The following is a 12425-nucleotide window of genomic DNA, read 5'->3' on the forward strand; positions in this document are numbered from 1 at the left end:
CATGTAGGGCTGACAACACATTGTGGTTAGGAAAATTAGTGTGTGCACCATCTGAGTAACTGTTAACTGCAGCACTCCCTCCTTTGCTCCTCCCTTCCTACAGCGGGGAAACAAACCACTGAGTGACTTGCTTATGTGCGAACCAATGTGTGTGGTTTGTTTTTTTCCGCAAACAAACCACAGTCAGAAGCCCAGGTTTGTTCTTGGTATCCTGCTCATAGTTCATTTGACAGAAGCAACCCAACAAGTGCTGGATCATATATAATGCTTAACCAGCTGCTCTTGTGTTTTGTTTCCTCGCTCTAGGGAGGGAGGGGTGAAGCAGGGGCTGCTTGGGCTGCATGCATACACAACTTGCTAAAACTGACTCTTATTTAAATCATTTATTTCATAAAATTTACATACGGGTTGATTGTAAAAAAAAACCCTTCAAAGCAATTTACAAAAGGATAAAACAAGAAAATGAGGGGGGGGGGAAATCACAGCCAGCACTTTAAAACATTCAAAAGTTAAAATACTAAAACAGATTAAAAATTAACTCAACTTGCTAAGCATGATGTTTAAAAAATTATGTTTTGTTTTCTTAATAATTGCCTACACCTCAGAAAGAGGTCCCATGATCAATTATGGTCTTCCAATGTTTCTGTAAGTCTCAAGACACATACCTTAACTCAGACCTTCAGGAGAGCCTAATTGTTTCTAGGTCAGATAGACTAGTGCTGTATTTTACTGCTCTAAGATGATGGTCAAAAGCATTGATTGAGGTTGTAAATTACTTTTATTAAATGTACTGTTTTAACTATTATTTGTGTGCGCTGCCGTGAGGTTCTAACAGATGGAACCAGGTGGTTAAGGAAATGAACCCACACCCCTGCTTCAGCAGAAGTGTATTGTTAAAAAAAGAGACCTTCAGCATTTCAAACACTAGTGTTTTAGGAGGGACACGGTGTGTTTGTGAATGGACTTCTCAGGCTCCAGGCTTTTCTGACATTACACCTGTTAGTGTATGTGTATAGACAGAACATGCTGAACCTCAGTAAGTGTATGTTGAAATCTTAGCTAGCAGGCAATTAGTTCCAAAATATCCTAACAGCTGCCGCTTGTCATCTTTCACCAGACCTTTGTGCAAGTGGACCCTCTACAGCACAGGCAGGTGTCTACAATATTTGTGCAATCTTTAGGCAAGTTTTAGCATGTCCAAATAATATGTATATAAGCTGGTATCCATCTCATAATTTTCAGTGAAGTAGCGTCGATTGCAATGGCCATTTTAAATACCTTGGTGCTTCTGTAATGTAAGGGGGCAAATGTCTTATGAAGGTAAATCACTCAAAAGAACTTTTAATAGACCAGAAGACCTGTGTTTATATATTTCAGTTTTTCACCCACCTAATACAGCATGTTTTGAGCAGGATGGTACTACATTCCAGCATGCAGGCCCTATATGCTACTTGAGTTCTCACAGGAACTTCTACAGTAGCCCTCAATGTTGCTTGGGGAGCTGTGTTTCAAAACAAAATAGCGCAATGTCCTGGTATGCACTCACAAGCCCTTGTCTACTCGCAGAGCTTCTCTGGAGTGTAGCCAATAGATATTTTATGAAAGAGGAAATGACAAGCATCCTTACACTTCAGGGACAGTTAAGTGTCTACTGTTACATTTGTCTCTGCAACGTACGCAACCTATGAACATGTAGTCTATTTGACTGGTTTATTCTCCCACCTCCCAATTTTGTGTTACTATCTTGTTTAAGGATACAGGCATCTGCAGCTACGAAGCCTGCACAATGAAGCACTAGAAATCTCGAGTTTGTTTATTAACAGCCGAAGAATGGAAGAGAATCCTTCTGGAAACATGGTGCCTGCTTCTTTGGTAATTTATTTCTAATAGATTTGTCAGCATGCTCTCCTGCTCAATGTAGAAGATTCTTCCAGGAAGACAATGACTGTGGTCTGTCTCTTTTCCTCTAGCCTTTACTGTTAAGCAGACAACTCTATTTGTTTATCTCCCGTCTCCTGGAACCTTGCCAGTTCTCCATGAGTTATCGATATGAGAAATTTATTCAGCTCTACTAATTTGAACTAATTAAGTTTATTTAGCTGTTCTGTCCTTTGTTCATCCTCATTTATTTTTATTACTGCTACTGAGTCATCGCTTATTTTATTTATATAGACAAAATCAAAGTAGCTGTTGTGTATCTCGGTCTTCCTTTTGCCCACTCTTTCTCCGTTCAGTAGTACATTGTGTCCAGCACATTGTTTCAGAAGCTTGGCGCAGAGGCTTACCCTCAAGCTTTTCCTGGCTGTGTCTTTAAATTGATATTATTTGAAGACAGGCTATTAGACCACAAGGAAGCTAGCTAATGGCCATCTGTGATCATTTTTCATAACTTATTTCAGTTCAAAGTTTTCCGCATGCATTTGCTATCTTTCTTATTCTTCCTCATGTTTCAGATATCCTGTGGCCATGTTTGTGGTGGATGAACTTGTTACTTATTGCATTGGTTAAATCATGAAATAGTCAATAAATATTAAAGATACGTGTTTATTTTAAACAGCGCTTCAGTACTGCAGAGAGGAGAGAGGCTGCAGTGTACAAAGTCACTATACACGGAGTTCCAGGACCAGAACCTTTCACGCTTTTTACAATAAGGCAAGGAACCACAGCAGCTCAGCTTCTGCATCAAGTAAGCCTGCACTTTTGAGATGTTCAGGACTCAAATCTGTAGTAACCAACCATGTGCTGTGTAACTCGCTCCCTAAGATTTCTGTTGGATTTGGGCAGCCTAAGCCCCAAAATAACTAAGCCCAATTTACTGATATGGAGACATGCAAAAGCTTAGTGACAAACACAGATCCTATCCTAACTTCCTTAGTTACTGGAGCTTTGCAGGCAAAGAGGCTTGTTTGTTGCCAAAAACATTTGTAATGCTGAAACAGTGGAGCTAAAGCATTTCAGGTACAGAATGATCCAGATCCCTCAAGCACAGGCTGAAAGTGAATTGCACTGACAGTCATAAAGCTTTTGCTGTTATTATTATGAAGTTTTGCTTGGACAGCATGTTCTGTATTAGAAATATGTCTATTAAGGAGGAAGGGGGCTGCTCTCTGAACGATGGGCCAAGCTGGTTGCCCTTGTCATAGGGGCCAGGCTTTTCTGCATAATGCCTTTTTCTCAAACATCATTGAAATGCAGAATAAAAGTTAAAAGGGCTAAGTTCATGAGTGGAAAAACCTCCAGCTGATTATCTCAGCGGAGGCTGTTTTCCAGCAGTGGGAAAATGCTCTACTGTCTTGGGAATTTGAATAAACTGTCTGGCAAGCCAAGCTGGACAGAAATAAGATTAAACAGCAGTTGCCTCTGCTGAAATAGTCAGCTACCCAGATAGTACATAGCCCCAGGAAAGACATTTTCAATGGCTAGCAATACAGCAAAAGCATATTTTGTACACAAGATAAATCGATCATAAAGGGTTTTTTCTTGTCAACACAATCAGCTTACTGAACATGCAACTTCGGCCATTCTAATTATTAACATATTTTTGCTTAGATTTTGGCGACTACAAAAGGTATTGGACAGTATCCCACAGACTATTTTTTGATGGAGGAGAAATGCTTTATATCTAAAGAAAGAAATGAGTACAGGAAGCCACCATTCCAAAGAGTGCTCAGTCCGGAGGAAGAGATTGTCCAGCTTTTGAACAGCTGGTTCCCAGAAGAAGGCTACGTCGGAAGAATTATCTTTAAAACCCGCGAGGAAGTGAGTCTATTTGCCTTGACATATATTGCTTGCTGATAGTATCAAGAGGGTGACAAAAAGAACATACTCATTGCTTGGCTTCCTGGAACTTGTTCTTGTTGACATAGAGCATTAGGAAAGGAAGTAATACAGAAAAGCCCAGCAGTGTTTAATGGTGTATTATTATTTTTTTACAACGCACCACTGAAAAGATGGCTTGTTGAAACACTTAAATACATGAACTCATCCTAAGGGCAATTATTTTACATTATTTATAGGTAGATCTATACAGTAAACTTTACGTATGCTTAATTAGGAAAGACGGTGTATAGAAAGGGATCAGCAGCAGCAGGGGGGAAAAAGCCCTGTGAATAGTTGCACATATTTGTGCTATCATTGGTGCTTAGGCGTGATGAATTTTGACTGGATTGTGCCCAAAGTGCCATCAAAGCTTGATTAAACAACTGAGATTTATCCAAATTGCCGTATTTTTTGCTCTAAGGCTCACTTTTTCCCTCCTAAAAAGTAAGGGGAAATATGTGTGTGTCTTATGGAGTGAATGCAGGCTGCGCAGCGATCCCAGAAGCCAGAACGGCAAGAGGGATCACTCAAGCGCAACATGCCACTGCCCAGCTGATTATGCTTTCTGGTGGCATACTGGTTGTGTAGTAAGATCCATCGCAACATAGGCAGACTACAGTGAGGATCAGGCCACCCCACATAAACCACTCCCTCTGTGTAGGTGTGTTTAAACAACAACAGGCCTTCTGAATTTTCTCATTTGGACAGCATAGGGAAGAAGAGTATGCTTTTCATTGACACAATTGGGAAGAAAGAGAAAAGTCCCTCCAGTTATTTTAGCACTCATGCAACTAGGTGCACAACTGCCATTCCCTTGCCATCAAAGCTTGATTCTTCTTGCTTTTTCACAACATATTAAATCTGAAAACAAGGAATGAATACCACAATTTTAGTTTTCGAAGAAGCTACCTCCACATTTCCTTAAGCAACAGGTCTCCTTTTCAGAGCCAGGAAAATCTATATTTTTGCATGTTTTTGATGTTTTTCTATAGAACTTAAACAACAGAAATCTTTTTCTGGAGGAGAAAGATGATGCAACTGCTAGCTCTGAGGATGACAGCTTTTTTGTTCAAGTTCATGACGTTTCCCCAGAGCAACCTCGCACAGTCATCAAAGCATCTCGCTTCAGTACAGCCCAGGATGTCATCCAACAGGTAGGATGTCCTAATTGATTTCCCCCTCACTTGCTGAGAGTTACACCTGTCTCTTGCAGAAAGAACAGCAGAATATCGTGTCAAAAAGATTGTCCCTACTGGCTGTCATTGCTAACACACTTCTGCCCACAGGACTAGGTTTTAAATGTGTTTTGGCCTGTAAATGATTTAGGTTAGACCAGGGGTCAGCAAACTTTTTCAGCAGGGGGCCGGTTCACTGTCCCTGAGACCTTGTGGGAGGCCGGACTATATTGGGGGGGGGGGCGGGCGAATGAACGAATTCCTATGCCCCACAAATAACACAGAGATGCATTTTAAATAAAAGCACATATTCTACTCGTGTAAAAAACAACATGCTGATTCCTGCACCGTCCACGGGCCAGATTGAGAAGGCAATTGGGCCACATCCAGCCCTTAGTTTGCCTACCCATGGGTTAGACGAAATGTACATCCAGCAAATGAATGATTTATCCCTTCTGTTTGCGCAAGGTGAGATCTGCCTTAGAAGTGAATGGTAACTAAACAGCATTTGGTTTTGCATTTTAATTTTATTTTAACAGACTTTATGCAAGGCTAAGTATTCCTACAGTATTCTGAACCACCCCAACCCAAGTGATTATGTTCTCTTGGAGGAAGTGACAAAGGAGGCCGCAAACAAGAAGTCTTCTACACCCAAAATGTCTCGGAGGATCCTTGCCGACCAAGAGTGTGTGTTTCAGGCTCAAAACAGGTGGAAGGGAGCTGGGAAATTTATCCTTAAGCTTAAAGAACAAGTCCAAGTAAGTAAATTGTTCTACTAAATTTGTATAAACTTTGCTGTTCTATAAAGCTCTGCAAATTTAGAAAATGAACATACTATCATCTCTAGCAGAAATGGCAAAAGGAGTTTTATATTCATTCTATGAGCAGAAGATTCATAACAAATCCTTTAAATTGGCATTTAATAGCTTTGGATTATCAAGACATTTGTTACAATTGAAGGCAACTCAACTTGCATTTTCAATTCCCTTTTTAAGCATTCTTCAGGATGAGGTTGAATATTCAGCTCATTCTGTGGAAGTTTACCCATGAGAAAGTTTCACTATGGAAGGAAAGGTAGGGCAAAGTCACCATGTGGTGACATTTTCCTGCCATAAATGATATAATAGAGGATTGACACGGAACTGTTCTTTTGTGCAGAACTGTTCACCCCACAAGCCAAGCTAACACTGACAATATTTTTGCAACTTGGTTATTTTGGTTCCCTGGCTTTTTCTTTTCATAGGCAGGCCGAGATGATAAAAGAAAAGGTATTTCATTTGCTAATGAGTTTAAGAAATTAACTAAATCAAGTAAGCAGTACAGGGGCTTTATAACCACATCTCTACAAACATCTTCAGAGGGTCTGCAAAGTAAAGATGACAAGACTGCATGCAGTTTGACTTACAGCGACACGATGGAATAACCTCTAGAGATTTGTATTCAGGTAAGACATGTTGGCAGAGATCTAAATAATGTAGTGTACTTATATACCAATTTAAACTACATAAACCCAAGTAATAAACTCCTGATAATTTTTTTTTAAATGCTGTGAAGCCTTCCTTAAAATAGCCTTGTCTTTTATAATCAGCGATGAAGTAGGGGAATGGTTTAGTTAACAAATTAAGTGATAACACAGATTTCCCTTTCATTTTTGCTGTTCCAGCTAGTTATCCTGTAAGAGAGAAGGGAAAAAACTGCTAGACTTTTATTGCCATCGAGTTAAATTTAGGATGCATCCAGATGGCAACTTCTCACGCTCCCAGCTGAGCATAATCCCCAAAAACGGCTTTTCCAGACAATCAGAATATAGAGCAGTCTACGTGTGCTTGCTTCTAATTTGTTGCATGGGATCAAGATACTTTCCATTGAGCAAGTGCTTCTGGCTCAAGGACAGATCTGCCTGTATACAGTGTAGTTGTGATTGTCACAGGAACTTTACTGTGCAGGTCACCATGGTTGGTGAGCTTCCTACACCCGTAACAGTAGCATCTTGTACCACCAATGCAGTTTACTAGGTTTACTTGTAGAGGAGCTGAAAGATGGTTTATTGTGAACAAGCTGTGCTGATGCAGGCTGCTTCAAAGTTCCCATGGCACCCTCCCCCCCCCCCACACACTTCTGGTGCTTGGTTAATAAGGCAAGCCAGGCTGCTTTCCTCCAAACAAGCAACAATTGTTAACCTTGGTTTGCTTTTCCCTTATTGCTCATGGAAGAAACAAGCAATGAACCTAGGTTTGGAAGATGCAGAGTTGGGAACTTCTGAGCAGTGTGCATTATTCACACTAAACCATCATGTTAGGCTATCTTTAATGTGACATTAAAATGGGGCAACCAGATATGAAATCCATGAGAGGTTCTCTTTCCTGTTAATCAGTAATTCCAAGGAAATGCTATTTTCTGAACTACCAAATTTTTCGCTCTATAGGATGCATTTTTCCCCCTTCAAAAATGAAGGGCAAATGCAGGCTTTCGCTGAAGCCTGGAGAGTGAGAGGGGTCGGTGCTCACTGACCCCTCTCCAGGCTTCAGGCAGCTATCCGCAAGCCTTCAGAGCCCGGCGGGAGTTCCTGCCAGCCTCAAAGGCTTGCGGATAGCAGCAAGCTCCGGGAGCGAAGGCGAGGTTGCGTGCAATCTCGCCGCTGCTCCCAGACCCATTCTGGGGGCTGGGGTTGGGGGAAGCTCGGGCTTCCCCCGCCCAAGCCCCGCGGCTAAAGAAGAAGCCAAGACAGCCAGCGGGATGAATCCCGCTCGCTGTCTTGGCTTCTTTGCTCTTTGGGGCTGGGGGGGAAATATATATTTTTTTATTTCCCCCCCTAAAAACTAGGTGCGCCCTATGGAGCGAAAAATACGGTAATTTAATAACAGCATAAGAGCTTCACATTTAAGGGGAGAAATTTAAGCAATAGAACCTCAGTACTTGCCTTTTGCTAGATTTTGTTCATTCAACATATGGCAGAAGTATTTAAGTGATTAATTGCTCAAAATCTTTTTTTAAAATGTATTTAAACCTCTCTGCATTTCCTCCTGATTCTAGGAAATTACAAAGGCCTTAAATACAAGAGACAAAAGCTGCAGTGAAGTTGATAGAAAAGGACGATGGATTCACTCCCTCAGCTTCTTTGCGCAGTCTTGCTTTGGGAGGAGATAGGGGGTGTAACTGGAACGTGTCTAAATAAAAGACAAACCTTCGTTCAGTGGAGCAAGTCACTGCTAAGGAACTGGCTGGCCCAGCTGAATCTCTGCTACCAGTGCAGGTGCAATCTAGTTGCTGCTTCTGCTGGCAAGAGCCAAGTCTGTGAACAGTGGAGGAAGTTATGTTTTTGAAGCTTTGGAAGAATACCCTGGAAGCATTGGAGACTGTTCCTCCTTTTGTCTTCATATTCACTACCTTTGGACAAGAGGGAAAGTAAGCACCTTATATTGTCCATTGCAAGCAGAAATCTGCCTTTTTAGAAATAAAAAATTAATTAGGCATCTTAAGGGAAAATGAAAGTTGAGGATGTTCTGTAGTGTGTTACATAACAATAATGCACTTTTTAAAAGCAGCTTCTAAACACACTTTTAGGTGGTTGTAGGCAGATAAAAAGAACATTGTAATTCATAGATTTCAGTATGGTGAATATAAAAGTTATGATTTGTCAGTGTACAGCTGTAAGTGTACCTATTTTAATAGTGATACTGATTAGGAGCAACATTTCTTCATGCAATTTATTCTAGTTTTTGTTTTTTAAAAAAATGATTATTTATTTTAATATTCTAAGGTATGTGCCACTGTATAATGTATTTATCATGCCTTGCTTTACAGAAAATTATATGTATCTCTGTTTAGAGAAGATAAGCATTATAATGAGAAGTACATTCAGGAAACATAATCTGTATGCTCACTATTATAAAGGTGTTTTGAAAGAAATTAACAGCTTGAAGTTTTCTCTATCTGAATTGTTAACGTCAAATATATATTCACTCTTACCATAGCTGGCAGCCTTATTTAAGAAATTTAAACCTAAAGCATACTAGTGTGTTCATTTTCAGTATAAACCTTGCAATCTCTGTTTACATAAAAGTATTTGTAAAGATTTGTATATGTTTGCAAAACCATGGGCTTTTGTTGTTTTTATAAGGCTGTTAGCACCGGCTGTAACTTCCCTTCCTTTTGTTAATAATACAATTTAAGCAATTTAATACTACCCATATAAAGCATGCAAGAACTGAAATAGTAACTGGTTTTGACTGTCTTTTGATAATGATAGTACAAATTTTAAACTGTTCAAAAACAGGCTTTGTGGAACCTACATCAACACACCTGCTGTTCACCAGGATCATATTGTGAGAGTAAATCAAGAAAAGAGCCTGTTCAGTTAACTGAAGTTCAAAGCAAAATGCTGAAAAACAATTTGAACCTGAATGGAATGCAGAGTCATAATCAGATTGGATGTTCTACAAAGCTTAATACTCATGGCTTGCAAAATGTAGCCATTCACCTCTAATCCCCACAAGGCCCCTTCACCTCAGAGAAGCAGCCAGTAGGAAGCTAACATTAAGGAAAGCCAATTTAACTCCAAAGTTTTTAAAAATTAGCTAAGGGGGAAGGAAGGTCAGGACTTAAATCCAGAAAAGACTATTGTTTGTTTATGTTTAGTCATAGGGCTTGGTAGAGGAATCATTTGTTATAAACAGAAAATAAATGCCTTACTGGCACAGCAAAAAACAACAACACAGCTGTATGTACATAGTGCCCTCCAGAGGCAGGACTCTAGATTGCAATTGTGTTGATCAGTCCCCACATGCCAGGGGTGGGCAGAACAACTAATGTGACTTCTGGGTTTCTACAGTGAGCAAGTTTCTAAACCCAGCCATCTCTATCCTCCCTCCAGGCAGGCAAAGAGGCCTGGACAGGTAACATTTGTCTCCCATCCCTGCTGTAAGCAGGTCATCCATCTCTTAGCCAAGAAAATGATGACGTTTTGATTACCACAGTAACACTCATTTACCTTCTCACAGAAAAAGCCAGGAGTAAGCTCCAAGTTCCTACACCCCCCCCCCCAGGAAGCTGGAAAATTCCTAATATAGAACTCTACTACATCACCAACCAAGTGCACCACATAACCCCCTACATCCTAGAGGACAAAACGAAACAATGGCTGCACATGGCAATAGACACAATCAGAAACACCCCCACCACAGTGTGCCCATTCCCACAATGCTAAGCAGGTTCACACTTGAAGCACAGAAGGAAAAAGCAGGTAAACAGTCCAAACCCCATCCCCACTAATTCTCCTGACCTACCATGCAGCCCAAAGCTCCCAAACAGAAACTTGGCAAGCCAAAGGCTTATACTGCCACAACAATCGCAAACCCATACCAACACAAGAAGTATAAGATAAAACTAGGGGACACCCAAATACTCTGGCTGACTCATCACCAGCAACACATCGTCTTAAATAACCCAGTAATCAAACCAGCAGCCACTAGGCCTCTGACCACCTTTGAGAAACTTCTGTTGACAAGAGAGGGACACAGCAAGGTGATGGTATACACATTATACAAAATACTATTCCAAGACCCGACAAAATCCCTCACCAAAATCAAAGACTAAGTTGCAAAATCCTACCCAATGGTCTAAACCACTCTTTATAAATGGTAGCTAACACCTCGGAAGCTGGTGCTGATACGCCAAGGAACCTCAAATAAATGCTGGAGAGATTGTATCACTACAGGCAAATACCTCCACGTGTGATGGGAATGCCCCCAAATCCAAACCTTTTGGACATCAAGTCCCACAAGAAACCTGGAAAATAACAAAACCGGTACTAGAAGCAACTCTAGAACTGGCCCTATTAAACTTCTTCCAAGGCAACAACGCACACTCACATTACAAAGAACTCATAAGCCACTTACTCTCAGCAGCTAGGAGTGTCATAACTAGACATTGGTGGGATCTGTCAGGAGTGAACATGGACCACTGGAACCAAACTGTTTAGCTTTTCTAGTAGGGCAGTTTCCCAATCAACAAACTGACACTAACACGGGGACAAACAAAAGAAGATGCTTTCACCTTGGTATGGCTCCCTTTTATTACATATACAGCCCAGCAAGACAACATAAACCCCCCAATAGCATACAAATCAATATGGCTAACTTCACTGAACAACCCCTTACAACCTCACACACACAAGCAAAACTCACTGTAATCAACTGAATGCAACCAACCATGCTCTGGGCTCTGCAATCTCTCACACTGTCAAAACACACTAAGCAAAAGAACGAGATCATTCTCCCCTCTTCTCTCCCTCCCTCCAATTCATCCCCCCCCCAACCTCACAATATGTATTACAATAGTGTCTTACACTGAATGTAACTGACCTATATAAAGGACTCTTAGGAACTGAGAACAGAACCGTATGTACCCTTGTTGTCTATGAAAATCCTTCAATAAAGACAATTTTTTTAAAAAAGCCTCAGTAAATGGAACACAGTGCTATCATATGACTTCTACACACCAACTTGAGTTCATAGCATTTAGACAAGCTCTAAAGCCATCGCTTGCCAGAAAAACTATGCCTCTGAAAACAGCAGACAGACCTAAACAGTCAATGTGAGATGTTTAACAGTAAGTACCATACATTTAAATTTGAAGCTACATGTTATATAAGGTCCTTTAGAGAGGTGGTGGTGGAATAAATCAAATTTAATCATAGAACTCCTTATGGATGACTAAGAAGGGTCTCTGGCTACCTAGAGAATTTCAAAAGGTGTTGCTTTTACTTTTTATTTACTTTTGCACACATTTTGCTTCTATTAGGAACATGATGGAAACTAGAACCAAAAATCCCATCTAGAAATGCTTGGATAGCAGTACAGCCACCAATGTAAAAATCTGCTCCCAGATGTTTAGAAAAAAACCCCAAGAATTATATGTACATCATATTTTTGTTCCCCACCATTACCTTCCACTTGTCTGTGGTACAGTGGCCATTTTTTGGGGTGTGATCAATACGGAGCAGTTGTTGTCAGTATTCCTACCTCCAGCAACAGTGAATTACTATCACAAGAGTACTGCCATCTAAACAAGGTGTCTTAATAAGTTAGTAAACATGGACTTCAATAGTTACATTCAAGCAGAGCAATCTAAACCCCTGATCTGCTGTACTGAAGGGAGTGTGGATGAAACAGAGGTGACCTACCTGCATTTCCCAAATGATGAGACTGCACTATGTCTACTTGGATGTAAGCCCCAGAAAGTTCAATAGAGCTTGCTCTCAGGTAAGTGTGTAGTCTAGGATTGCAGGCTGACACTCAAACTGAGACCTAAATCACCAATATAACAAATGAAGAGCCAAAAGTTGTCAAACTTCTTTCAGCTACAATACAATGCAACCATAAAACATTTGTACTGAATAGCAAAATATTTCCAGTTATCTGCACATTTCAC

The 12425-nt window shown here is 40.5% G+C and overlaps 1 protein-coding gene across 5 annotated transcripts in view; it reads left to right on the forward strand.

Annotated features, from left to right (window-relative positions):
* PLCE1 (phospholipase C epsilon 1) overlaps window positions 1-9207 on the forward strand; it is a 141355-nt gene extending 132148 nt beyond the window's left edge. For all 5 annotated transcript variants that reach the window (XM_081913241.1, XM_081913239.1, XM_081913238.1 and 2 more), the window contains 7 exons: window positions 1754-1872; window positions 2558-2686; window positions 3550-3759; window positions 4812-4973; window positions 5534-5752; window positions 6238-6438; window positions 8028-9207. In XM_081913241.1, the coding sequence (XP_081769367.1) occupies window positions 1754-1872; window positions 2558-2686; window positions 3550-3759; window positions 4812-4973; window positions 5534-5752; window positions 6238-6417 (1019 nt within the window). In that variant the 3' untranslated portion in view covers window positions 6418-6438; window positions 8028-9207. The remainder of the gene's footprint in view (window positions 1-1753; window positions 1873-2557; window positions 2687-3549; window positions 3760-4811; window positions 4974-5533; window positions 5753-6237; window positions 6439-8027) is intronic.
* The last annotated feature ends 3218 nt before the right edge of the window (window positions 9208-12425 follow it).

This window comes from Podarcis melisellensis (genome assembly GCF_964234715.1).
Source record: "Podarcis melisellensis genome assembly, chromosome: 5".
NCBI classification, from domain to species: Eukaryota; Metazoa; Chordata; class Lepidosauria; order Squamata; family Lacertidae; genus Podarcis; species Podarcis melisellensis.